Source organism: Chiloscyllium plagiosum, chromosome 33, assembly GCF_004010195.1.
Source record: "Chiloscyllium plagiosum isolate BGI_BamShark_2017 chromosome 33, ASM401019v2, whole genome shotgun sequence".
NCBI classification, from domain to species: Eukaryota; Metazoa; Chordata; class Chondrichthyes; order Orectolobiformes; family Hemiscylliidae; genus Chiloscyllium; species Chiloscyllium plagiosum.
Genome location: NC_057742.1, coordinates 7,449,756 through 7,476,083, shown reverse-complemented (window position 1 = coordinate 7,476,083; position 26,328 = coordinate 7,449,756). Strand labels below are relative to the sequence as shown.

The 26,328-nt window shown below is 44.0% G+C and overlaps 1 protein-coding gene across 1 annotated transcript in view; it reads left to right on the top strand.

Moving 5' to 3' along the window:
* The first annotated feature begins 13,667 nt into the window (after positions 1 to 13,667).
* LOC122539789 (ADP-ribosylation factor-like protein 5B) overlaps positions 13,668 to 26,328 on the top strand; it is a 37,407-nt gene continuing 24,746 nt past the window's right edge. The window contains exon 1 of the mRNA XM_043674845.1: positions 13,668 to 14,181. Coding sequence (XP_043530780.1) covers positions 14,136 to 14,181 — 46 coding nt within the window. The 5' untranslated portion in view covers positions 13,668 to 14,135. The remainder of the gene's footprint in view (positions 14,182 to 26,328) is intronic.

Genomic DNA, 26,328 nt, shown 5'->3' with positions numbered 1-26,328 from the left:
TTCTCAGCGTGAGGAGAGTGGGAGTGGGAGTGGGGGGGGAGTGGGGGCAGGGGAGTGGGGTTGCTGGTGGTGGTCAGTGGCGCATGCATGTTCAAGCTTGGGCCAAAAACAGCATTAATGTTTCAGACCATAAAGCAATAAAACAACCCTGATACCCCAGACATTTCACAACACATGCCCTTACCCACTACCGTAACCCCTCATGCAAAGGGCATGACCCTCTATCCAGCACCTAAAGCCAGGCAGCTTGTCATGGTTGTCATCAGTCATGAGGATGGATGGGTTGCTGTGTGGCAAACACTGAGATGTCACCCTCACACCTACAGCATATGCCAGCTGCCTGTGTGACAAACACACTGCATGATGCTTCAACCACGCATCCATATCTCAAAGTTGAAGGATGGTGGTCCTCAGACGGGCACTGCGGTCCTGGTGCAGTCAGTCATGGGCAGCCCAAAGGGATTGGGCTTGGTCAGTTTTCCACTTGGGTGGGGGAGGGGAGGAGGTCACATCACATGTGATATCAGGAGCTCCATCTCAGTACAGTCCAGGGAGTAGGCCTTGGTCACTCCTGGATGAGTGTAGAATGAACATTGTTGGGGAGCATCAGGAGGCTCAATAAGGGCAGGAAGGTGGAGGGGATCAATGCTGTAGATTATAGACAGCACCACGGATGCAGAACGGACAAGAATAGTGAAAAGTTGATATCTGAGAGAGGGGTGAACCACTAGTGCCTGGTAAGACTGAGGATGACATAGGAGTGGGTTGGAGGGTAATGGGAAGTCATCACCATTGTAGCCTCAATGGGGATCATGATGGTAGTGCATCACTGAACCGTAGTGACAGAGCTAAGGAGGACAGTGGGATTCTCAGTGTGGAGTGGTGGGTGTGAATAGGTGAGGGCTTGGTCGAGACCAGCTGACAAGAGAATGCTGAGCAGAGAGGGACATGGAGGTTCAGTGGAGTGGGATCTGATGACCAGGCTGAGCTTGAGCAACGACCAATGTAATCTGCATGGCCTTCCACGACCTGCTTATTGCTAAGAGTTGAAAATGTGTTGCTGGAAAAGCACAGCAGGTCAGGCAGCATCCAGGGAACAGGAGAATCGACGTTTCGGGCATAAGCCCTTCTTCAGGAATCAAACGTCGATTCTCCTGTTCCCTGGATGCTGCCTGACCTGCTGCGCTTTTCCAGCAACACATTTTCAGCTCTGATCTCCAGCATCTGCAGACCTCACTTTCTCCTTATTGCTAAGAGTGACTGGCACATGGACTGGATTGCTCCTGGAGCGTGCAGCGTCTGTGTCGGTTTGATGGCTGAAGATGTGACCCTACTTCTATATGACAGGAGGCCCTTCACGAGGCAGTTGCATCTATCATACACCAGCAGGGTGACATTTCTTTTCTCATAGAATCCCTACACTGTGGAAACAGGCACTTCAGCCCAACAAGTGCACCTTGACCCTCCGAAGAGCAACCTACCCTGACTGATTCTCCTACCCTATTACTCTACATCTACTCCTGACTAGTGCACCTCACCTACAAATCCCTGAACACAATGGGCAATTTAGCATTTAATCTGCGCACCTTTGGATTGTGTGAGCAAACCAGAGCACCCAGAGGAAACCCCCGCAGACACGGGGAGAATGTGCAAACTCCACACAGACAGTTGCCTGAGGCTGGAATTGAACCCATGTCAAGGCTGCAGTGCTAACCACTGAGCCACCGTGGCACCCAAATTCACATAGTTTACAATGTGAATCCTGGGAAATGCACACAGTGTGCAAATGCTGGTCAAAGGCAATGTCCGCTATGTCAGTGGACCTCTCAAAATGCACATGGCCCTTGCTGTAAAGTAAAAATGATCCCAGATCCCAGGTGAGGCACCCAAAGACCACAGTGTACCGAGCTAATGTCTTAGGTTGCAAAGGGAACTGACTCCCTCCTCCACCTGAATTATTGGAATAAATCAAGACTCTCTTTCATGCAATGATGCCTATCATCAGTGAGTGTGGCTGGGGGAGAAGGGGTCTGTCCCCCTGCAGCACTTCCTCTCTGCTCCTGTTTCTTTATGATATGACCAGTGGAGCACTCTTCGAAATAAGGTCAAAGTGCCCTCGTTGTCAGAATGCAGCATTACATTTTTTGTAAAAAATGTAATGCTGCATTCTGACAACGAGGGCACTTTGATCTTATTTCAAAGAGTGCTCCACTGGTCATATCATAAAGAAACAGGAGCAGAGAGCAAGTGCTGCAGGGGGACAGAGCATGTCTCACTTGACACAGGAGCATGTGAAGACATCAGTTATAAGGATGTGACTGTTGATTATTCTCATCCCTAATAAACTTCTGCTGCTTCTTATGTGGCCAACACAGAGTTACTGCAAACGTGACCAATGGATACAGCCACTGGAAGGGTTCTCATTACTGTTGCTGTGATACAACAAAGGTGCAGAGGGATGGGGGAGGACCAGCAAACCCTGGACCTTTTTCTTATTCATCCATGGGATGAGGGTATCACTGGCTAGGCCACCATTTAGTGCCCAACCCTAATCGTCCAGAGGACAGTTAAGCCTCAATCACATTGCTGTGGGTCTGGAGTCACATGTAGACCAGACCAGGTAAGGATGGGCAGAAGGCTGGAAGAACTCAGCAGACCAAGCAGCATCAAGAGACGGAGAAGTCGATGTTTTGGGTGTAATACTCCTTCAGGACTCAGGGTGGGAGTATGGGGAGCTGCAGATAAAGAGGGTGGCAGGGGCAGAGTGGTGAAGTGGGACAGGTGAAGACAGGTATACGATATGACCTGGTTGGTCAATGGGAGGAATGAATCTGGTAGGTGGCTGGGAGGAGTGGAAGGGAGCAGGAGGGGCTGGGAAGGGAGTTGGGGGATGGGAAGGGAGATTATTTGAAATTGAAGAACTCAGTGTTGAGTTCTCCGAGCTATAGACTGCCCAGACGGAAGATGAGGTGTTGTTCCTCCGATTTGCAGTTTGGTTCATTGTGGCAATGGAGGAGGCCAAGGATGGTCACGTCGGAATGGGAGTGGGAAGGTGAACACAAATGGACAGTGACTGGGAGATCCAGTCGGCCCGTGTGGGCCTGGCTGAGATGCTCAGTGAACCATTCCCTAAGTCTACATTTGGTCTCCCCGATGTAGAGAAGACCACATCAGGAGCACATGATGCAGTAAACTAGATTGGAAAAGAAGCAGGTGAACCTGTGTCTCACCTGAACGGACTGTTTGGGACGCTGGATGGAGTTGAGGAGGCTGGTGTACTGGCAGGTTTTGCATCTTTTCCAGTTGCAGGGGAAGGTATGTCAGGGTTCGGGGGGGTTCAGTTGGGAGAGTGGAGCAAACCAAGGACGGCACGGTGGCACTGTGGTTAGCACTGCTGCCTCAAGCGCCAGAGACCCGGGTTCAATTCCTGCCTCAGGCGACTGACTGTGTGGAGTTTGCACATTCTCCCTGTGTCTGTGTGGGTTTCCTCTGGGTGCTCCGGTTTCCTCCCACAGTCCAAAGATGTGCAGGTAAGGTGAATTGGCCATGCTAAATTGCCCGTAGTATTAGGTAAGGGGTAAATGTAGGGGTATGGGTGGGTGGCGGGTCGGTGTGGACTTGTTGGGCCGAAGGGCCTGTTTCCACACTGTAATGTAATCTAATTCTTTTAAGGACTGTCAAAGGGAACGGTCCTTGCTGAAGGCAGAGAGGGGTGGGGAGGGAAAGGTGTTCCTGGAGGTCGGGTCTAGTTGGAGTAAGCGGATGATGTGTTGGATACGGAGACTGATGGGTGGTGGGTGAGGACAAGGGGGACTCTGTCTTTATTGCGTTGGAAGGAGGGTTTTGAGGAGTGGAATGGTAAATGGAGGTGGTGCGGTGGAGGGCTGTCTGGATGACAGAGAGAGGAAAAGCACAATGTTCAAAATAGGTGGAATATCTGGAGATTTGTTTTTGTCTCAGACCATGTAAGGATGGCAGTTTCCTTCCCTATAGGACATTAGTGAACCAGACAATTGACAAAGGGTTCATGGCCATCACTGGACTCTTAATTCCAGATTTCTATTGAATTCAAATTCCACCACCTCCCTGGTGGAACTCAAACCCACATCCCCATAACATTGGAGAAAGTGAGGGCTGCAGATGCTGGAGATCAGAGTCGAAGAGTGTGGTGCTGGAAAAGCACAGCCGGTCAGGCAGCATCTGAGGAGCAGGAGAATCTACGTTTCTGGCATAAGATTCCTGAGAAGGGCTTATGCCTGAAACGTTGATTCTCCTGCTCCACGGATGCAGCCTGACCTGCTGTGCTTTTCTAGCATCACACTCTTGTCCCCAAAACATTACCCGGGTCTCTGGATTTACAATCTATTGATGATGCTATTCGGCCATCGGCCAGTACTAACCTGCAGCATAGGCTGAACAGCACCCACAGCCAAAGGTCCACTCAAGAGGCTTTGGACTGATCCATTGGTCACGTTTGCAGTGACCCTGTTCTGGCCACATAAGGAGTAGCAGAAGCTTATTAGTTTATAAGACATAAGTGTAGAACTAGACCATTCAGAGTCCCATCACACACTAGATTCTCCCATAACAGGAAACATTCTCTCCATGTCAAACATGTCAAAACTCTTCAGGATCTTATATGCTTCAATCAGGTCAAAGTGATGAATGAAGCCAAGTTCCTGCCTCTCTCTTCTGCCAGGAGTGCCCAGGTTGGACCAATGACGGTCTGGGCAGCCACCAACAGATATTTAAATTGGATGACTTCCCATTGATGCTGAAGAAAGAAAAGAAAGACTTGCATTTATATAGCAGTTGTCACTGCCACCAGTGGTCTCCAAGCACTTTAGTACTTTATTGAAATGTGGTCACTGTTGGTATTTGGAAAACACAGCCATTAATTCAATTTCAGCAAATTTCCAGAAAGAGGAATACTATTATGGACAGATCATGAGCTCTCTGGGGATGTTACGTTTCCTGTTTTCTGTCGAAATAAAGCCACAGGATCTTTTCCATCTATGTGGGAGGACAAACAGGGGCCGCAGTTTTAATATCTCACCTGAAGACAGTGCAATTTCCTAAACTCTGATCTTTGTGGATATGCTGTGAGGGTGTGATTTGATCCCCAGGATCTTGTGATTTGGAGGAATGCGATGCAACAGATGGGGGAGCTGGTGTGGCTTAGGAGTAGAACTTATCACTACACACTTACTGGCAATTATCCCAGTGGAGTGGCACTGCAAGTTTTCAGATCTAAGTAATTTGAGCAGCTATTGGGACGACATTGTGACTTTGGCATTTGTTTATCTCAGACGGCCATGGCTTGACTACTGCTGTCCATCACAGTAATCTGTGTTTGTGGGGGTTAATTCCTAAATCTATAAATATGCACCAAACATGCCGAATCAACCCACGAGCTTCAGTCTCTCAGAATACACACTGAAAAGGAGTGTCATGTGAGGTATCATGTTGGGAGGGAGTGTATTCACATTCAGCAGAAAGTGATTATGTCATGCCCACAGGTGATTCCTACTTCAGGAAGGAAACAGAATGATATAACAGAAATTTCAGCGAACAGGTTTGTGGATGTGGTTTTTCTTTCCTTCTCACTGTGAGTCAGCTCTTACTGACAGTCTGTTAAACATGATCTACACCATCCTTTCGAAATCATTACAGAGATTTGTTCCTGAAAGAAAGAAATGATTCTGGGGTTTTAATTCTACCAGTTAATATTTTTTCTACTTAATTCTTCCTTCCTGACCTCTCTACTTGAAAGCTTGGACTTATGCTTACTGAGTGTCACTGGACAAAACAAACCTGCAGATGCTGGAATCCAAGGCGGACAAGCAGGAGGCTGGAAGAACACAGCAAGCCAGGCAGCGTCAGGAGGTGGAGAAGGCAACATTTGGGATGCCTGGCCGATTGTGTTCTTCTAGCCTCCTGCTTGTTGCTGAGTGTCACTAAGCTATCGAATGACAAGAAATATCACGGTCATGTGAAACTTTGACCCTGCGCTGTTGTTCCCTAATAAGAGTAAAGGCCGCTGGTTTACTGGCCTGGTCACAAACCCCTCCCAGCCAATTTAAAGTTTCTTCTTTGACCTGACCTCCTTAGGAAACACTGTACAAACAGATTCTAAGTAAATGATAGGCACTTCAGTAAAATAAAATGAATATCAGGGCTGACTGCCCAGTGGTAAGGGAGTGCTGCACTGTTGAAGTTGCTGCCATTCGGATAATTCACTCACACAAGGTTCTGTCTGAACCTCCAGGTGGACGTAACGGATCTAACCATTTGCTGATAGAATTAGGAGGTTTTCTCCCTGTGTTCTGGCCAAAATGTGTTCTTTCACCAGCACCTTCCAAACCTGTGACATCTAGCACCAAGAGCAAGGGCAACAGGTCCACCATCTGCAAATTCCTTCCAAGTCACTTAACATCCCGACTTGGAACTATATCGCCTATCCTTCACTATCACTGCATCAAAATCCTGGAAATCATTCCCAATCAGCACTATGGGTATCTCTACACCTCAAGGACTGCAGTAGTTTAAGAAGGCAGATCACCACCAGCTGCTCCAGGGCAATTAGGGATGGGCAATAAATACTCACATTCCACTAAACTATTTTAAAAATGAAACAAGAACATAATCTGGTCCTATAAGAATCACTGCCAGTGGTATCTTGTGTACAAGTGACCTCAATAGGGATGACATTCCAGATGTATTTCAGTGATTGGGAGGTAATTGAGGTTATCCTGAGGTTGTGATGTACACTTTATTAATGCGAATATTTTCCTTTCGTTTAATTTTTGTGAAGAGAGACTCTGGTATCTATTTGGAATGGTCTTCTGGATAGTGTCAGTAGAGGCAAAAACCAAGGAGCAGGAAAATCGACTTTTCAGGCCAAATCCTTCATCAGAAGTCTTGCATATAACAAAGAACTATGGGTGCTGGAAATCTTGGTGGTTTTAGTGATGCTGATGGAGAAAATCTAAATGTTTTATTTTCAGTAGATGGATCCATTGTCTTTGTTTGTTTAATTTATAATTGTGTTTATAATCCTGTAAGATTAGGCATTACAGTGTGGAAACAGGCCCTTCAGCCCAACAAGTCCACACCAACCCGCCGAAGCATGGCCAATTCACCTGACTCGCACATCTTTGGACTGTGGGAGGAAACCGGTGCACCCGGAGGAAACCCACGCAGACACGGGGAGAACATGCAAACTCCACACAGTCAGTCGCCTGAGGCGGGAATTGAACCCGGGTCTCTGGCGCTGTGAGGCAGCAGTGCTAACCACTGTGCCGCCGTGCCGCCCACAGTAAGAACTGAGGCTTTAAGACAAAACTTCCTGGTGTGTGAGTTCTTATGTGAAAGGAATGAAAATAGTGAGCTCAGGTGAATCTAGTTGCAGAGGGGTTTTCCATTTGTACATTTGTTGATATTGCCACCTGAGTAGCTGGTTGGATGTCTCTCTTTACACTGTTCCAGGAAGCTGTCATAACCATGTGAACAGACCAGTCTTAAAAAACAAGTCTTGGTCATAATTTCATTGAAGTGTGAGTAAGCCTGTTGGCAGAATGACAGGTGGTTACCTGGAGGAACTGTGTGTGAATCACTGAGGTGTAATAAGAGATAACACACTGAAAGAATCATCTGTAGATCAAACAAACAGTGTACGCTTTCCAGTGAGTTTTCAGAACCTTTAAAGAATCATACAATTCCTACAGTGTGAAAGCAGGCCATTCAGCCCGTCGAGTTCACACTGACCCTCCAAAGACCATCCCATCCAGACTCACCCTCTACCCTATCCCTTTAACCCTACATTCCCTGTAGCTCATCCACCTGACCTACACCATCCCTGGATACTATGGGAATTTATCACAGCCATTTAACTGTGACAGCTCGCAAATTTATAATGAGCATAGTATGTTTTAGAATATGAAGCAGAGAAACTTTACTAGAATTGTATCAAGGATGCAAGACTTCCATTAGGTCACTGGATTCGAAACATTAACTCTGCTTCTCCTTCCACAGATAATGCCAGACCTGTTGAGTTCTTCAGAAATTCCTGGTTTTGTTTCAGATTTCCAGCACCCATAGCTCTTTGTTATATGCAAGACTTCTGATGAAGGATTTGGCCTGAAACGTCGATTTTCCTGCTCCTTGGATGTTGCCTGACCAGCTGCGCTTTTCCAGCACGACTCTAATCTTGACTCTAAGCTCCAGCATCTGCAGTACCCACTTTCACCGTTCTGTTAGATAGTGGTGATTTAAGGGGAGGTGATCGCCTAGTGGTATTATCTCTAGACCAGAGATCCAGGTAATTTTCTGGGACTTGGGTTCAAGTCCTCCCATACCAGATGTGGAATACAGGTCAAGTTGTCAAAACAAATCTGGAATTATGAGTTTAATAGTGACCTCGAATCCATTGCTGATTGTTGGGAAAACCCCATCTTGTTACTAATGCCTTTTAGGGAAGAAAACTGCCATCCTTACCTCATCTTGACTACATGTGGCTCCAGATCCACAGGAATGTGGCTGGCTCTTAACAAATAGAGACAGGCAATAAATGCTGGCCTAGCCAGTGATGTCCTCATCTTCTGAATAAGTGAACAGAAAATAAATGTAGAGACCAGTTAAACTGATATTATTCTTCTTTGAAGAGAGAAAGTTGATTTATTAGAAATATTCAACATATGAATGGTTACAGTACATAAGGAAAAAATGTTTTCAGTGGCAGAAGGGTGAGTGACCAGAGGAAAGGGACAGAAACAATTTGGCAAAAGGACCAGACCTGAGGTGAGGGAAATGAAATATTGATGTAACAAGTTTTATAATCTTGATTACACTGCCAGACAGGGCAGTGGAAGCAGAATCAAATCAAATAAATCAAATCAAATCAATCAAATCTATAATCTGATTCTATGAAAATACCTGATGAATATATCAAACAAATGCCTATACTGTAGTGATTGGAATGAGGTCAGCCAGGTGGACCTGAGAAAACGAGTCCCCCGACTGGGGCTGTCAATCTTGCCCAATCAGGGAGCCCTGGCTGACAGATATAAACACGAGTGTTAGAGATTCTGCTCACTCTGAGAGCTGGCTCTGAGGGAGCTGGATCAGTGTCAAGGACTCTCTACATGTAACTAAAGAGTGACTTGGTGATGGGATTCCAGCCTCTGTAGAGTTATTTCAGCTACACTAACGCACCCTTCACAAATGGAATTACCTGTCCTTTTTTTTTGTGTCATTGTCACCTATTATCTGATTACACTCCTGTGTAAAACACCTTGAATTTTTTCACTACATTAAGTACTTTACCAGCCTCTGTAGAGTTATTTCAGCTACACTAACGCACCCTTCACAAATGGAATTGCCTGTCCTTTTTTTTGTGTCATTGTCACCTATTATCTGATTACACTCCTGTGTAAAACACCTTGAATTTTTTCACTACATTAAGTACTTTACAGAGTCATAGAGTTTTATAGCATGGAAATAGGCTATTCAGCCCATCATGCCCGTGATGATAATCAAGCACCTTCAGTCAGTTCTGCTGTAATGCGGCAGATCCATTCTCATTCACTCCTGTATTATAAGAACATCGTTTAATAGCAGCATCATTTAAATCAGCAAGTCCAAATCACATTATAACCAATACATGCTTTAAAAGTTCGTACTTTAGAAATGGGGTTCCCAATTTGTCAATTGTGTTATAGCGAACTTATCTACAGCAGAATGACCTGTATTATTCTAGTCCTATTTCAGAACTTATCCATGCAGTTTTTCAAGTAATCATCTGAATAATTCTTGAATGTCATGAGGGTTCTTGCATCTAGCACCCTTTCAGGCATCCTTTCACATCCACTATTCCCTGAATGAAAAAAATGCATAAATATCTCTGAGCCGCCTGCCCAAAAGAAATTTAAATATTTGGTTCTAACATTGAGAGCATATTGAACTCCGACCCCATACAACAATGTTACAAGGTCAGGTGTGGAGAAGAGCTCAGACCTGTCATCTAGGACTCCATATAGTTTTGTACCAATATCTATCATTCCAATGTAACTTCTACCTAATTGCTCTCATGCAATTATAACTGCACCTTGTTTAAGAATCTCATTAGATTGGCAAGTGATTTTTCTCTACTTCACTAGACTCTGCTCCTCCCTTCTGCAATGGGATCCTTGGCTTCTTAACTCACAGACGACAATCAGAATAGGCAAAAACATCTCCTCCACAATAATTCACAACCTTGGTGCCCTGCAAGTTTGTGGAATCAGCCCCTTACTGTACTCCCAAACACCCCTAACTGTGTGGCTAAATTTCATCCTAACTCCATCTACAAGTTCACTGACAACAGCACTATTATACACTATAGGTCTCAAACACAGGGAAGAGATAAAGTGCTTTGTGGTGAGGTGTAAAGGTAACAATATCACCCTCAATGTCAGCAAAATGAACGAGCTAGTCATTGACTTCAGGAAGTAAAGTGGAGGACAGGCCCCTATCTATAGGAGCTAAGGTGGATGGTGCCCAGTTCCTCAGAGTGATGATCACCAACAATCTATCCTGGTCCACCCACATTGATGCGAAGTTCAAGAAAGCACAACAGTACCTCTACTTTTTCAGGAGGCCAAGAAAATTCAACATGTTACCAATTTTAATAGATGCACCATAGAAAGCATTCTTTTTCTGATGCTTCATGGTTTGGTACGGCAACTGCTCTGCCCAGGACCATAAGGAACTACAGAGAGTTGTGAACATAGACCAGTCTCTCACACAAGTCAACCTTCCATCCACTGACTCTATCTCCACTTCTCGCTGCCTCAGGAAGGCAGCCAACATTATCAAAGACCCTCCCACCCCAGTTATAATCCCTTCCAACATCTTCCATCGAGCAGGAGATACAAAAATGTAAAGACATGTACCAACAGATTCAAGAACACCTTCTTCCCTGCTGTTATTAGACTTCCGAATGGGCCTCTCAAAATTTAAATTTAATGTTGATCTCGCTCTTGATACACCTTCTCTGCAGCTGTAATATTGTATTCCTCACTCTGTTTTATTACCCTTATGCTCTTTGTATGATATAATCTGCCTGTACTGCACACAAAACAAAACTTTTCACTGTCCCTAGGTACATGTGACAAGAATAAATTAAATGAAATAAAATCAAATTAATTCAGTAAGGATGGGCGACAACACTTTCTCCACAATAATCTTCAACATCAATGCCTCGCAAGACTGCATACTCAGCCCCTTCCTATATTTGTTAGCCATTCACATCTGTGTGGTCAAATTCAGCTGTAACTCTATTTACAAACTTGCTGATGGTACCACCATAGTGGGTCAGATCTCAAACAACAATGAGACAGAGTACAGGAAGGAGTTAGACAGCTTAGGGGCATGGTGTAAACACTACAATCTCTCCTTCAATGTCAGTAAAATGAAGGAGCTGGTCATTGACTTCAGGAAACAAAGTGGAGGACATGCTCCCTGTCTGTATTCATGGTGCTGAAGTATAGATGTTCAAGAGCTTCAAGTTCCTTGGAGTAAATATCACCAATGATCCATTCTGGTTCATCCACATCATTGCTACAGTAAAGAAAGCACACTACCGCCTTTACTTCTTCAGAAGGCTAAGAAAAAGTGTCATGTTCACAACGGCACTTAACAATTTTTATTGATGCACCATAGAATGCATCCTATCCGGATGCATCACAGCTTGATTTGGCAACTGCTCTGCCCAAGACCACAAGAAATTACAGAGAGCTGTGAACACAGCTCTGTCCATCACGAAAACCAGCCTTCCATCCATTGACTCCATCTGCATTTCCTGTAGCCTCGAGAAAGCAGCCAACATAATCAAAGACCCTTCCTACACCGGTGACAGTCCCTTCCACCTCCTTCTATCAGGCAGAAGGTACAAATGTTTGAAAAAATATATCAGTCGATTTAAGAACAACTTTTTCCCTGCTGTTATCAGACTTACAAACGACCTCTCATTATATTAGTGTTGATCTTTGCTCTCCAGCTGTAACACTATACTGTATACTGTGTTCTGTTCTATTACCCTGATGTGCTTATGTGAGGTATGATTTGTTTGGTTAGCACTCAAAACAATACTTTTCACTGTATCTCAGTACATGACAATAATAAATCAAATCAAAAATGTGTCAGTTCTGATTAAGTCATTTTACTGTGAAATGGTAATTTTGTTTCACTCTATACAGATGTTGCCATACTGGTTGAGTGTCTCCAGTAATTTCTGATTTTATTTATGGGTTATGTAGATCAGAATCTAGAAAGTGGCAGTAAATTCACCAAGAGTCCAGCTTGCTCAGACATCAAAACAAGGGTTCTTGTGGTGCAGTGGTAGTACTCTTACCTCTAAACTAGGTGATGTGGGTTCATAAGCCCAAACTACCCCAGAGCTGTGTAATAATATGCCTTAAAATTTTGATTTAGAGGATATAGAAAGGCAGTGGCGAGGGTGCATTGGGAATACATAGGGACAAAACTTGCGGGAAAAACTCAGCAGGTCTGGCAGCATCTGCAGAGAAAAATCCCAATTACTATTTCAGGTCCAGTGACCCTTCCTCAGAACTGAGATGCTCTGAAAGATTATTTTCTTTCATGGCTTCATTGTCTATTGAGTGAGACACTGTACTTCACCAGCTTCAAAATCCCTCCTCCCCCTGTCGTATCCCACGCCCGGTCCTCCCCCTCCTCCTCACCTAATTTGTCCATCTTCCTACTCTCCTATCCACTTCACCCTTCCCACTGACCCATTACAATAACCAGGAGAAAGTGAGGAGTGCAGATGCTGGAGAGTCACGGTTAAAAATGGTGGCGCTGGAAAAGCACAGCTGCTCAGACAGCATCCGAGGAGCAGGAGAGTTAACGTTTCGGGCATGTACCCTTCATGTGATTTTCCTGTGCCACCCTTTACAAGTCTGCCAATCACAATAACCCAATACCTGCATCCACCTAACACCATCCCACCTTCCGCCAGCCTCACCTTCTTTCCTCAGTATACTTCTGGGCTCCCTCCCCCTCCCAGTCCAGACGAAGGGTCGTGGGCCAGAAATGTTGGCTTTCCTGCTCCTCGGATGCTGTCTGACCTGCTGTGCTCTTCCAGTTTCACATCTATTAAATCTGGCCTCCAGCATCGGCAGTCCTTACTGTCTCCAACATGTGGAGGTGCCAGTGTTGGACAGTCAGTTTTATGTCACTTTTACCTTTTACTATAAACTTTGTGTCCTATGATCCTGCCCCACCTGGCTACCTGATGAAGGAGCAGCTCTCCGAAAGTTTGTAACTTCCAAATAAACCTGTTGGACTATAACCTGGTGTGGTGGGATTTTTAACTATTGACTCCAAGACACCGTACTTCGTGTTGGTTGGTTTGTTGGCTGAAATTGATCATTGTGGGGGTGGTGGAGACCTGAGGGATAAGGGAACCCTCTTTTCCATCGTGAGATAGAGTCACACTGGGATAGCCATTGGTTTTGGAAAGGCTCACTAAGGAGGTAGGGCTGTAAATGACGTATTGGACGTTCCTGTCTGTGATTGGTCTATGCTGGGTGAAGGGGTGGGATCAAGATGGGAAGGAGGATATAAATAGAGGGAGGAGAGGCTGGCTCTGGCATTGAGCGCCTGGTGGGCGGTGGGAACGGTATGTTGTAGAGGTAGCATTTACTGACCTCCAGCTACTGCAAGGGCCCTCAGCCGAGCTCTGAGGGAATTTTTCAGACGGATCACTTTGTTAAAAACAAGCATTATTAGCACTTTTATTCCTCTTGGGAAGCCAGAAGACTCGGTTATTCTTTTTCCTTTGAGCCCTGGCAGTTTCCTTTCCTCCCATCTCCTGCCCTGGTGGATAAGGCGCCCCGTTTCTGGTCGCCTTCAGCCCCGCATTGGATGGAAATAGACTCCGGGCTGCATTGGTCTTGTATCTGAGTTGGGGCTAGGCCTCGGAGGCCGGCATCGAGGGAGAAAGATCGACAGGAGCTTGCGGGCAGCCACGGAAATCATCTTCGACCTCCGCTGTCTTTCTGTTTCCAGTGAATCCCTGACTCTCTGTATTTTTTTTAAAACATATATATATATAAAAACACAACCACATCAAGATGGGGATGTTCTTGGCCAAACTGATGAGTTTCTTCTGTAACCAAGGTAAGAATCTCCCCCCCCTCCTCCCCGGGGGCTACCTGCCAACTTTACTGACTCGCGCCTCCTCCCTTTCTCCAAGATTCAGACAAAATCTGATCTTTATTTACATTCTTTGTTGTTGGGATAACTTTAATCCCGAGGCAAAAGGATCCAGGTTTGAGTAAGATGCCCTGTTCCAACGAATTGTCTGCCCAAATGTGTCTAGACTTTCAGCAGTAACGGGATATAATGTAACGTTCTCCATTGGTAACTTTTTTTGTTACTTTTGTTTTATGTGGAGAAACTAATATTTAAACGCTTTATAGCATTGCAAACGTATTGTGTGTAATACTTGAAGGATCTACTTTTAACCATCTAAGAGCCAGGACGTTTAGGATTTTAGTAAATTTGGATTTTTAAAAAGACCATGTTTGAAATAACTAGGGAGGACTTTTTTTAAATTAGGAACAAACTGTCCCAATATCCATTAGGTCAGACAGCAGCTTTGGAGACAGGGACAGAGTTATACTTTATGCCTGAGCTCTTTTATCAAAATCTTTACAGAACTTTTTAAAGTTCTTATGCTTGCTATAATTTTGGCCTCTAACCAAGTGGAGGGCTGTTGGTTGTGAAGCAATGACAATATGAATGTTTGTTTGAGGAAAGGTTTTAGTCTCTGGAATCAGAAGTGAAATGAATTCTTGTTTTTATCTAGTCATCTGTATCAATCTAAATTTTGTTACTGTGTCCAATAGCTGCATGGCATCTGTTTGAAGCTCAGTGTAAGTTGAAGTCAAAATAGTGGTAGCAACTCCTTCTCTCAGGCCTCTTCCTGCAGAGATTTTAGTTCATTTTTAGAATGACTGACTGTGTCTTGACTTTTTACACTGTAATTATGGAAAGCCTTCAGATAAATTGGAGAGAATGTAGTTAGGAAGTGAGTACAAGTCAGAATTGGGGGACTGCGGAGAAGTGTGGTGTTCATGTGCTAAACTGGCATAAACTCTGCTGGGTTCTACGATAGCAAACATCTACACTGAAGAGGATTGGCTATTGTGATGTAATTAAGACACATCTGATGGTATAATGGACTATTGGTTACTTAGACAGGATAAAATGTTTTAGTATAATAAAGCACCATTCATTCAAACAACTTCTTCTTCTTTAACCTGCCCCATGTTACATCTGAGAAATCCATGAAGCCTTGCAGTGAGATGTGAAACTTACTGTGATTTCAACCGGCCCGGCCCCCCCCCCCCCCAACCAAACACCGCTGTTTCCTCTGTCCGCTGCAGCTCAGTTGTGGGATCAATTCCTGGACTGGGACTTCTAAAATCTAGACTGGCGTGCTGCTGTTGCAGTGAGGGAGTATTGCACTGTTGGAGTCATCTGGGAGCTGAGATACTAAATCAAAAGCCTTGAGTGACAAGGTCTTTAAAGAGCAGATGAGTTCTTCCTGATGTCCTTTCCAATATTGATTTCTCATCACCCCAGAAACACTGGTCATTACCTTTTTTGTCGGAGCTTACTGCAAATTGGTTGCTAACAGTGTAATATAAATACTGTTTTATTTCTTTGTATTGACCTCAAGTTTGTAAAAACTGGGAATGTGACTTCTCGATCTGTTTTCGATTCTTTCATCTGTAAATTATTGTTAAACTGTCTAAAATGCCTGAACTTTGGTCTGAACAACAGGTATCAGAATCTAAGGATTAAACTGGAGTAAATCAGAATACAATTGAATCTCAACTTTAATTCTTCACTTTGGATTTTGAAAGGTGGTGTTTTCTGAATTAAGTGTACATTCTGAATGTATTAAGTCTTGCATACAAAAATCATTTATATAGCATCTATTCCTACCTCTGTCAAAAAGGACTTTGCAATCAGTTGGGGATGCCCTTTGAAGTCATTGTTTCTCTTCACTGAATGAACAGTTAGACTTGTTTCATGGAATGAATTATCAAAACTGAATGGATTGTTTTCCTCCCAGTTAACCCATGTAGTTTGAAACTACACAAGTTTGATAACCTGCTGCTCCTTAATGGAACTTTTTAAAAGAAGAATAAACAAGTGTTAAAATCCATATAAAAGATGCTGCCCCCACCTGCAATAATGATCTTTTGATTCCCATTATTTGAAGAAATGGTGGAAAAGGATTAATCCTATAACCCATCAAGAGTGCGGTGTTTCATTTCACGTGGATAGTCTCAGCAGATGGTGGACTTTCTCCTCACCCACTAGCAGCTGGGTCCCATTTCCTTTGTAGTTTATTGCATTGGTCGCTGTCTGTGTTGTGACTGGTGATGGTGGGGGGGGGAGGGGGAAGGAGCAAGAGCACTAATTGATTCCCTGACCCAGTCAGCCTGTCTTCAGCCTAGGAAATTTGGGAGTGGTGGTTAAATGAATAATAACTGATCATGTTTTTTTTAAAATGCAGAAGAAAACTATAGTATGTGCTGAATTATTTTGTCCAGATATGATTGCGAACACTGTTCCTTCCCAATTTGAGAAATTTGACCATCAGCTGTTTTTAGCTATCAACTCATTCTGTTACTGTTCAAAGTGCTCCAATTGAAGTTTCCTTATATGCTACTTGAAAGGAATGTATGTGATATTGCCTCTAATTTTACTGTTGGTTAAAGTTGTAATATTGGCTTTCTTTGTGCCTGGTACTCTTGGCTTGTAATCAAAAACACTTAAATAAGCAGCTGTTTAGATTTGAAGTGAAAATGAATACTTTCCACCCAAGATATAGAAAAAGTCCCACTCAGCGTTGCTTGTTTCAGTTGATGATCAATACCAATCCCTAATGACTTCCAGCCAACCACAGTACTTGAAGACTGTCAATATTTAAAAACACTTGGCTCATACACACAAGGTTCCACTAAAGTGACCCTACTGTAAACATGCTTGCATCAGTCCTCCTGTTAAGCTTTTCCTGTTCTGTTCATCATATGATATTTCCAGCCTGGAGACCAGTTATTTGACCCAGCTGTTATGTAAATGAACCACTCCTTAGGCCCCCCCATCGTATCCCTGTCAGTGTAGCTTTCCAATCCTTGTTCAGGTGTTGAGCCAGCTTGTCCAAGTAAAAGTTCACACTGTGCCACCAATTAAATACCTTAATGTTTTACAGTCTGACTGCAAAGGGCTAGGTATTCTAGTTTCAACTGCATGTTGAAAAATCTATTTGGAATTTAATTTCCTCTCCTGGTTTACATAACACTGTTTTGTGCTGTGTTAATGCTTGCTAACTTGTTAAAGCTGGTTGATAAGCATGTTGAAAGGTAACAAATTAATTTTGCACAAGTCCATTAATCCGTGCAGGAGCAAGTGTGTGTACTACCTGGTCATTTTTGAATTTGGCAGTTTGGGTAGAGTACAGTTATTGGGAACAAAGCTAAGGGTAGGAGCAAATGTAAAAAGTCAATGTTTCTAGAGATTGGAACAGCAGTCTTTTTTTGCAAACAATTAAGTACTTTTGAATCCTAGCTGCATTTATTAATTCAGTGACTGTTATACACTGCAAGCTCAGTGTATCAGTCACAACACAGAATTCCTGAACTTCTCTTTGGGATCTTAGTGTACAACAGAATGAGGGTAAGATGATTCTCAGTTATCTTTAGTCTAGTCAGGTCGAATCTTTTAGATTAGATTACTTAGTGTGGAAACAGGCCCTTCAACCCAACAAGTCCACGCCGACCCTCCGAAGAGCAACCCACCCAGACCCATTCCCCACATTTACCCCCTCACCTAACACTACGGGCAACTTAGCATGGTCAATTCACCTAACCTGCACGTTTTTGGGACTGTGGGAGGAAACCGGAGCACCCAGAGGAAACCCACGCAGACACAGGAAGAATGTGCAAACTCCACACACGGTTGCCTGAGGTGGGAATTGAACCCAGGTCTCTGGCGCTGTGAGGCAGCAGTGCTAACCACTGCCACCATGCTGCCCATAATCTCTGGCAGTGGGGTGTGTTGCATTGGATGACCACAGTAAATCATGCTAAAGGATCTTGTATATGACTGATTTATGACCTTTTGATTGAGCTGATTTGCAATAGCCACTAAGTCACAGCTTTGAAATGTTTTAATGGGACAATGGGGTACTGTGCTCCTGAATTACTGGTAAACATTGATTTCCTGTGGACTGAATGCTCAGCTTCTGAGTTCCCTTGTACAAGCAGTGGTTTACACTCTTTATTCAGGCAAAATGGCTCTTCCAGCAGCTCTTGGGTAGGGTGAGGAATGAGCTGCTCATCGGAGAGATATTGGAGGCTTGGCTCCCATTTCTCCCATTTCTCCCATTTTGTTGTTTCAGAGATGGTGTGCTGTAAACAAACCTCACTAATCCTGGAGTTCCCACAAATATAAAGTTTCATTTTCTAAAAATATGCAAAATTCCACAATTTCATTTTTGTTCTTTCAGCCCCAAGTTGACAGTGTAGGCCAGGTTTCTGCACTTGAATAACTAATCTGTTTATGAACAAATAGTTCAAACTGGTAGTTAGAAACAAGTATGAACAAATGGCAGGTAACTCTAAAAGTTAAAACTCTAATCCCTTCTATAACCCATCTCTGCTGTATATATCCAATTAGCCAGAAAACATGGGTGTTACAGATAGTGAAAAGCTGGCAAGGCAGTTCAATGGTCTCTGTCTAGAGGATCTGTTGAAATTGTGCTTTTGGCTTATCAGGATATGCTGCTTCATTTATCTTCCCCCTCCATCTACTTTCACTTGCAGGAGGTACAGGGTGACTGGTTCAGATGTACTGGTTAATAGCCATAACTTTGAGAGCTCAAGGAGAATTCAAGTGGCTTTCTTCAGGCTTAAGATATATTTTTCTTCAAGAGGAAAGAGCACTTCCTGGCCTTGCAGGGATCTGAAGGCTCCTCCTGTATTGCTCACGTCTCCAAGCTGCCCAGCTATCTCTGGTACCAATTACCTGCTTTGTACTGGACGGTGTCAAACCTGAGTGGTGTTGGAGCTGCACATATCCAGGCAAGTGGAGAGTATTCCATCGTGTTCCTGACTTGGCTTTGTGCAGACTTTGGGGAGTCAGGAGGGGAGTTGATCAACCTACGATTCCAAGCCTCTAACCTTGTCTTGGAGCCACAGAACTGTTTCATTTTCTGGTCTATGATAACCCTTAAGTTGTTGTGACTCAGATTCTGTGATAGTGATGACTTTGGCAAACATTGATGATTAGTACAAGAGCAAAGAATATTACAGCACAGGAACAGGCCCTTCAGCCCTCCAAGTCTGTGTCGATCCAGATCCTCTATCTAAACCTGTTACCCACTTTCTAAAGATCTGTATCCCTCCGCTCCCTGCCCATTAATTTATCTGTCTAGATGTTTTAAATGTCTTAAATGACACTATCGTGCCTACCTCCGCACCCTCCACTGGCAATGTATTCTAGGCACCTACCTTCCACTGCATAAAGAACTTTCCACACATCTCCCTTAAACTTTTCCCCTCTTTGAACTCATGACCCCTAGTAATTTGATCATCTCCAACATGAGATTACCTTTTTCTGGCTCCTGGGTATGCAAGTGTTACTTTCTAGTTGTCAGCCCAAGCCTGTGTAGTGCTCTGCTTCATATCTGAGGAGTTGAAAATGATGCTCACCACTGTGTAATCTATGAACAACCCACATCTGACTGACCACACCATGGAAGGAAGATAATTGAGGCAGCTGGGGATGGTTGGGTGGAGGCACCACCCTGAGGACTTGCTGCAGACATGTCCTGGATCTTGCGTACAAACTTAGAACAGCCACCCTCCTTTGTGCCAAGTATGACTCCACCTAGCAGGGAGTTTGTTTGATTTCCATTGACAAATGTTGCGCGTTGTGTTCAGGTCTGTCTCCTGAGGATTGAATGCAAAAAATACAGGCTGGCATTCCAGTGCAGTTCTGGATGAAGTCTTAGAATCCCTACAGATTCATTCCCCCCCCCCTCTCCCCCCAGCACATCTTTGGATACTGGGCAATTTAGTATGAGAAATCAACCTAATCTGCACACTTGGGTTGTGGGAATAAAACTGCACACCCAGAGAATGTGCAAACTCCACCCAGACACTTGCCTGAGAGGGGAATTGAACCTAGGTCCTTGGAGCTGTGAGGCAGCAGTGCTAACCACTGCCACTCAGTATGGAATGTAAGAGCAGGGCTAGGCCATTCAGACCTCTCAAGCCTGCTCCAAAATCACCAATAAGTCAAACCAAGACCCTGGGCACTCAGTGCCAGTGAAACTTACTTTGGGAAGGAGAATTGTTTCTCACTGGCAAGCATTTAGCCCGAAGTCAGCCACTAAAGTGAATGAACTGGACAATATCAAAATTGCTGTTTGTGGGAACTTGGTCTGCCTGATTTTACAAACTTATTAATGTTCCAAAAATGACAATTTGAATAGAACTCATTTGGCTGTTTGGGGTGTTCAGTGTGCAAGTGCTGTAAATTGCAATTTTAGTTTCATGCAATTGCACTGTAGCTGTGATGTGAAAGTAACAAGTTGTGGGAAAGGATGTGTACCTGCTGTAGTAACATGAGGGACCAGGCCGGGAGGGGCAGTTCACTTGTTTATTTGGGCATGGATTCTCCAAAGCAGCCTCTTGAAATGCTGACATGAAACTGCTCAATAACTTTGAACATCAGTTGTGGGGAATTCCAGGCTTTGAATCTTGTTTAAGAATCTTAGTCAGCATTGAACCGGGGAAGGCCTCCAATAATATTTTTGATCGAACTGGAGCCACATCACTGTTCTGCATTTAATTATCCCTTTGCATCAATTCAGTTATTTGAGTCCGTTTGCAATTTTTCAGATGTTCATTAGCAAGAGAATTTTAAAGCTTTCTTAGTTTGCTCACTAGTCTGACATCTGTTCTGGTGGTTGGGTAATGTGCGGAAGTCTCTATCTTGCACAGAGACTCGCTAACGTTTGCTGTGGCCACTGTCTCGATCTCCTGCCGTGGCTTGTGTGCAAATGAGTTATTGTCAACAAACTGGTTTTGTACTTGGGGCCAGCTTCACTGAGACTCCCTCCAGATTGAGCCTCTTCTAGAACAATCCTAGAGCATAGAAAGAAATTCTATTCTGATTGAAGTTGAAGGTCTCTAATTAACTGTAGAAATGGACCTTGTTGGAAACAGTGATGAATAAACCCCTGTGAATAAGGTATTTGGAAAGGCTTAAATGCCAAGTCCAAGTAGCTTAACAATACACCTGAGTGGGTTGTATTCCTCATCAGCAATAGCATACTCTTGACTTCACAAAAGCTTTTTAAATTGTGTATTGACACTGGCTGTTGATCAGATCTGCAGTGGTTTTATCTCAAAAGATTGCAATATAATTACTTCAAAGAAATCTGTTTTACTTCTGGTAATACAGTTCCTAACTTCCATGGTAAAGGATATCACCTTCAGAGGTTTCTGGGACTATCCTGCAGCTTGCAGAGTTTGTTGATCAGAGGCATGCAGATTTTATTGAATCTGCTTTCACTTCACACGGCTGTGGAATATTAATTCACGGCATCTGGTATGCTCACTTCATGCCCTAACCTTTCCATGTTGCTAATGAGCAGGCAGCAAAGTTGTGCACTGGTCAGTTTGAATGTTTCAGCCTTGTATAGCAGATCTATTTCCTGTTGAAAATCTATTGTGTATTCAAGCTTTAATGTCAACTAGGAGATGGTAGAAGAGGAAACATGAAAGAAATTTCTGGGAAGTCACAGCTAGTCCCTTGGCATCTGAAAATGGAAGACCTGTAACTGAGACCCTTTGTGTGTGTCTCTCTGATAGAAGGCATCCCTGCACCTGTTTGAACAGGCAAACAGCACTCAACTAAAATTCCAAAGCTAACATGTCCAGTTATTTGCCAATTAAGTCATGAATATGATCAGGCACTAAAACAAAGTTTGATCTGATCCTGCAATAAAGCTGAGGGTAAACAGGTTTACATCAAATTCTGTTTTCTACAATGAGGCAATCATCTGTGACTGACAGGGCTGTAATGTGCAGATTGCTTCACGTGTAAGGAAAACTGCAGGGCTTTTACCAGGAATAATCCCTACAGCATTCCACATGCTCTACACCTCCATGGCAACTGGAGTGGATTGAGTGGAGTAGGTAATGTGGGGTAGCATATAATGTGGAATCCTGGCATTTTATTGCAAAAGAACCAATTATCAAATTGGTGAGATCACACCTGGAGTCGGGTGTCCAGTCTTGGGCCTCCTTACTTTGTTTGCACTGGAGGCAGTTCAGAGAAGGTTCACCAGACTGATTCCAGGGATGAAAGGGCTGTTGTAAAAGGTTGAATAGTTTGGGTTTGGACTCACGAGTTCAGAAGAATGGGGGTGGGCGTGATCTAAGGTATATAAACCACTGAAGGGGATCAGTAAGGTGGATGTTGAACAGGTGATGCCCCATAGGATCATCTTGAACGAGTGCCTCGATTGAGAGGAGGTAAGCTCAAAACAACTGAGGAGAAACTATGGAGGGTTGAGTCTGTGAACTCACTGCCCTAGAGTGCAGTCAAAGCAGAATCCGTTAACAGCTTCAAGAAAAATGTTTCTGAAATGTGATAATGGGCTCTGGGGAGTGGGCAGGAAAGTGAAGTTGAGACCAGGAGAGGATCATCCATGATCATGTTAAATGGCAGAGCAGGCTTAACTGCTGTGCTCTTCCAGCACCACTAATCCAGAATCTGGTTTCCAGCATCTGCAGTCATTGTTTTTACCTCGTTGAAGGGCTGGATAATCTATTCTTGCTCCTATTTCCTATGAGATTCTGTGCACACTTCCAACCAGCCTACCCTGACTGTTACTTGCCTTAGATGAATGGTGTTTCCCCATCTTGAGTATTAGGCCATTTTGATTTCCTCCATTTCTGGAAATGACTGCTACGTTGCACACTGACCAGGGGAAAACTTGTTCACAGCTCTCAAACCCAGGATATCCCAAAGTACTTCACACATTTTTTTTAATTAAACTGCTGTAATGTAGGAAGCAGAGTTGCCAATTTGTGTGAAACGTTATTCTCCATCTGCACATTCCATGCCACCAAAATACATGGCCATGTAGGATTTTGATTGTTAAATGTTGCTTGTGCACTGATACAAAAATAACAACATGGTACTGTCTGGCTAAGCTGGGTCTCCCTCCCTGGCACAAAGTCTTCAATTGTAATTGAAATTTGTTTTGGATTCCACCTCCCTTCACCACACTGATGCTGCAGACAGTCTTTAGGCAGCAATAAAACAAAGTAAATCCTGTTTGTGCAGAGGGTAATGTGTGGCTGGAGTGAACTGCCGGTGGTGGACGTTGGTACAATTACAGCATTCAAAAGGCATTTGGATGGGTTCATGAATAGGAAGGGTTTAGAGGTTTATGGGCCAAATGCTGGTAAATAGGACTAGATTAATTTCGGATTTCTGGTTGCCATTGACTAGTTGGGCCGAAGGGCCTGTTTCCACGCTGTACATATGACTCCAGTGAACAACGAAATGTCCACTGTACTCTAGCCAGACTTAGTTTCAGGTATCCTGTAGTTTTGCTGCATGTGAGTATTGAGGCCAGGTTCCTATTCAGTAAAATCTCCCAAGGGGTGACTTGTGCATTGCTTACAGAGGCTGTGAGATAGTGATGTCACTGGACTAGGAATCCAGAACCTCATGCCATTGTTCTGGGGACATAAATTTTGATTTCCAAACAGCAAACGACAATTTGAATTCAATTAATAAAATAAATCTGGAATGAAGTGTGGTGAACATGTTGATTAGATTTGAAGAGAAGTCACAGCTTAGCTCTCCCAGGAAGATCTGACATCTTTACTTGGTCTGGCCTTTATATCACTTCAGAGCCACCATGTGGTTCTCTGTTAACTGCCCCTTGAAATGGGCCTGACAGCTAATCCACCCACACCACAAACAAAGCCCCATTCTCCAGGCCAACCTTGTATCTTCCACTTTGCACAAGCATCAGTTAATGTGGAGCTTTGCTGCTTGTAACTATCCCTGGTGTGTAGCTTGTTTTGAGTTTGCTGACCCCTGTTCATGGTGCACCACGTCTCCACTTGTTCGGCATGCAAGATCTTTGCCAATTATGAGATGCTGTGGAAAGAATCAAACTGTTCCAGTTAATGGTCTCCTTCCTGTCTAGATGTGAATACTTTACTGATTCAGGGAAGCGTGAACAGCATTAAGGATCCGTAGCCTTGTGTGTAGCTTCGTTCCTGGATCCCAGGTACAGGAATAAATGGGCCTGATATCAGTTATGAATTTTGTACTAGCACAGATTTAGCTGCTTGGTACAAAAGCAGGTGTAAAGCTGTACTGCTAACTTTCTGGACTGATCACCCCCCCCCCCCCCCCCCCCAAACCCTGGCAGTGGATGAGTCTCATTGCTGTTTGCATTTGGAAGATGAAAAGTCAATTACTCCTTTTTAGTACTGTGCAGCTTTGGAATTTTAAACAAAGCTTGGATATTTAAGGGGTGGTACAGTGGTTAGCACTGCCTCAGTGCCAGGAACTGCTTTGATTCCAACCTCTGGCAACTGTCTGTAGAGTTTGCACATTCTCCCCATGTCTGTGTGGGTTTCCTCAGTGTGCTCCAGCTTCCTCCCGCAGTCCAAAGATGTACAGGTTTGGTGGCTTGGCCATGCTAAATTACCCATAGTATCCAGGGATATGAGGGTTAAGTGGATTAGCCATGGGAAATGTAGGGTTACAGGGATAAGTGGTGGGTCTGGGTGGGATGCTCTTCAGACAGTCAATGTAGACTCAATGGGCTGAATAGCTCCCACACTGTAGGGGTTCCATGAAAAGCAAAATATTGCAAATGCTGGAAATCTGAAATGAGCTAGCGTGCTCAAGAAGCTCAGCAGGTCTTGCTGCAATCTGGGGAGAGAAGCAGTGCATGTTTGACATTGTATGACTCTTCTTTGGAATGTCTCCCTCTTGCTCATTTATGAGCCTCCAAGATAACAGGGTCAGCTTGTCATTCTGCCCAAGTTCTGGGTTTGAATAGCAGGATATGGTCACCCTGAAATTATCTTCAGGAGGGACTCTTTAACCATCTTGTTGTTAGAATAGGGAATTGTTACCACAAGGTGTGATAGAGGCAAATGATGTGTTTAAGGGAAAGCTAGAGAAACATGGGGAGTCCACAAGTTCAGTGCCTATTTAACAACACAACCAGTGTGGAAAAAGAACAAACTGACCAGTGGGTCCATTTTTCTATCTGCAGCACATTGCTTTAGAGTGAGGCCTGGGGAACTTGCTGCTGCCAACAAAAAAGCTCAGACCTCCACCTGTAGTGTCTGGGACATCATCTGCATCCCACAGATACATTGACTGACCTTTCCTTTTCAGGCTGCATGTGCTGAGCTTGCCAACAACAAAAGGTTTTGTTGGTCTGTCTCTCCATGGGGTAGAGGATGGCTGCATCTCCAAGCACCTGCTCCACAGGACAGTTGTCCAGTGCCAAGAGACCAGCAGTAGTCTGAAAATGTTAAGACTGGCCTGGGTTATCAATAAATGTACAACATGAAGGGAATATTTAATCTTTGAGAGATGATCTCTAGCTACAGGTCTTCATGTGTCAGGACTCTTAAATTTAATTATGCTCTAACAATGTCAAACTAGAGCCTTAGACAACACAACCAAAGTACAGTGGAACTTCTGTTAATATTTCACAGCTGGCAGCTGTGGAGAAAATAGCAAACCTAAACATTTTTTTCCAAGTGATGGTGTTTTTAGTTCCGGAATCATTGAATACCGAAGGATGCTGTCGATAGAAAACCAGCAATATTCTTAATCACAGCAGATGTGGTGTTCTGATTAACAACTGCTCCAAGTGGTCCCCACAGTGTCTCAGCTTTGGAAGCTGTGGTGCAGATGGAGTGTATCAGCCAAGATCTCCCGCACAACCAGCAAGGGACACCTTCTGTAGCAGACCTGCCTTTGCAGAAGCAGTTTACTTTTCCGATGAAGGTTGGGTGGAGGGTGCTGCAGTGGGAATGTTTGAGCTTGCCAAGGTTCTATGGTTCTATTGGTAAGATCACTCGCAGAGGAAAAAGTGCCAATCAACACTTGGAGGTTAGGATGAGATATCTGTCGGAAAAGTGTTTCCATCTGGAGCAAGGGCATTAAAGCTTTTTGTTGTAA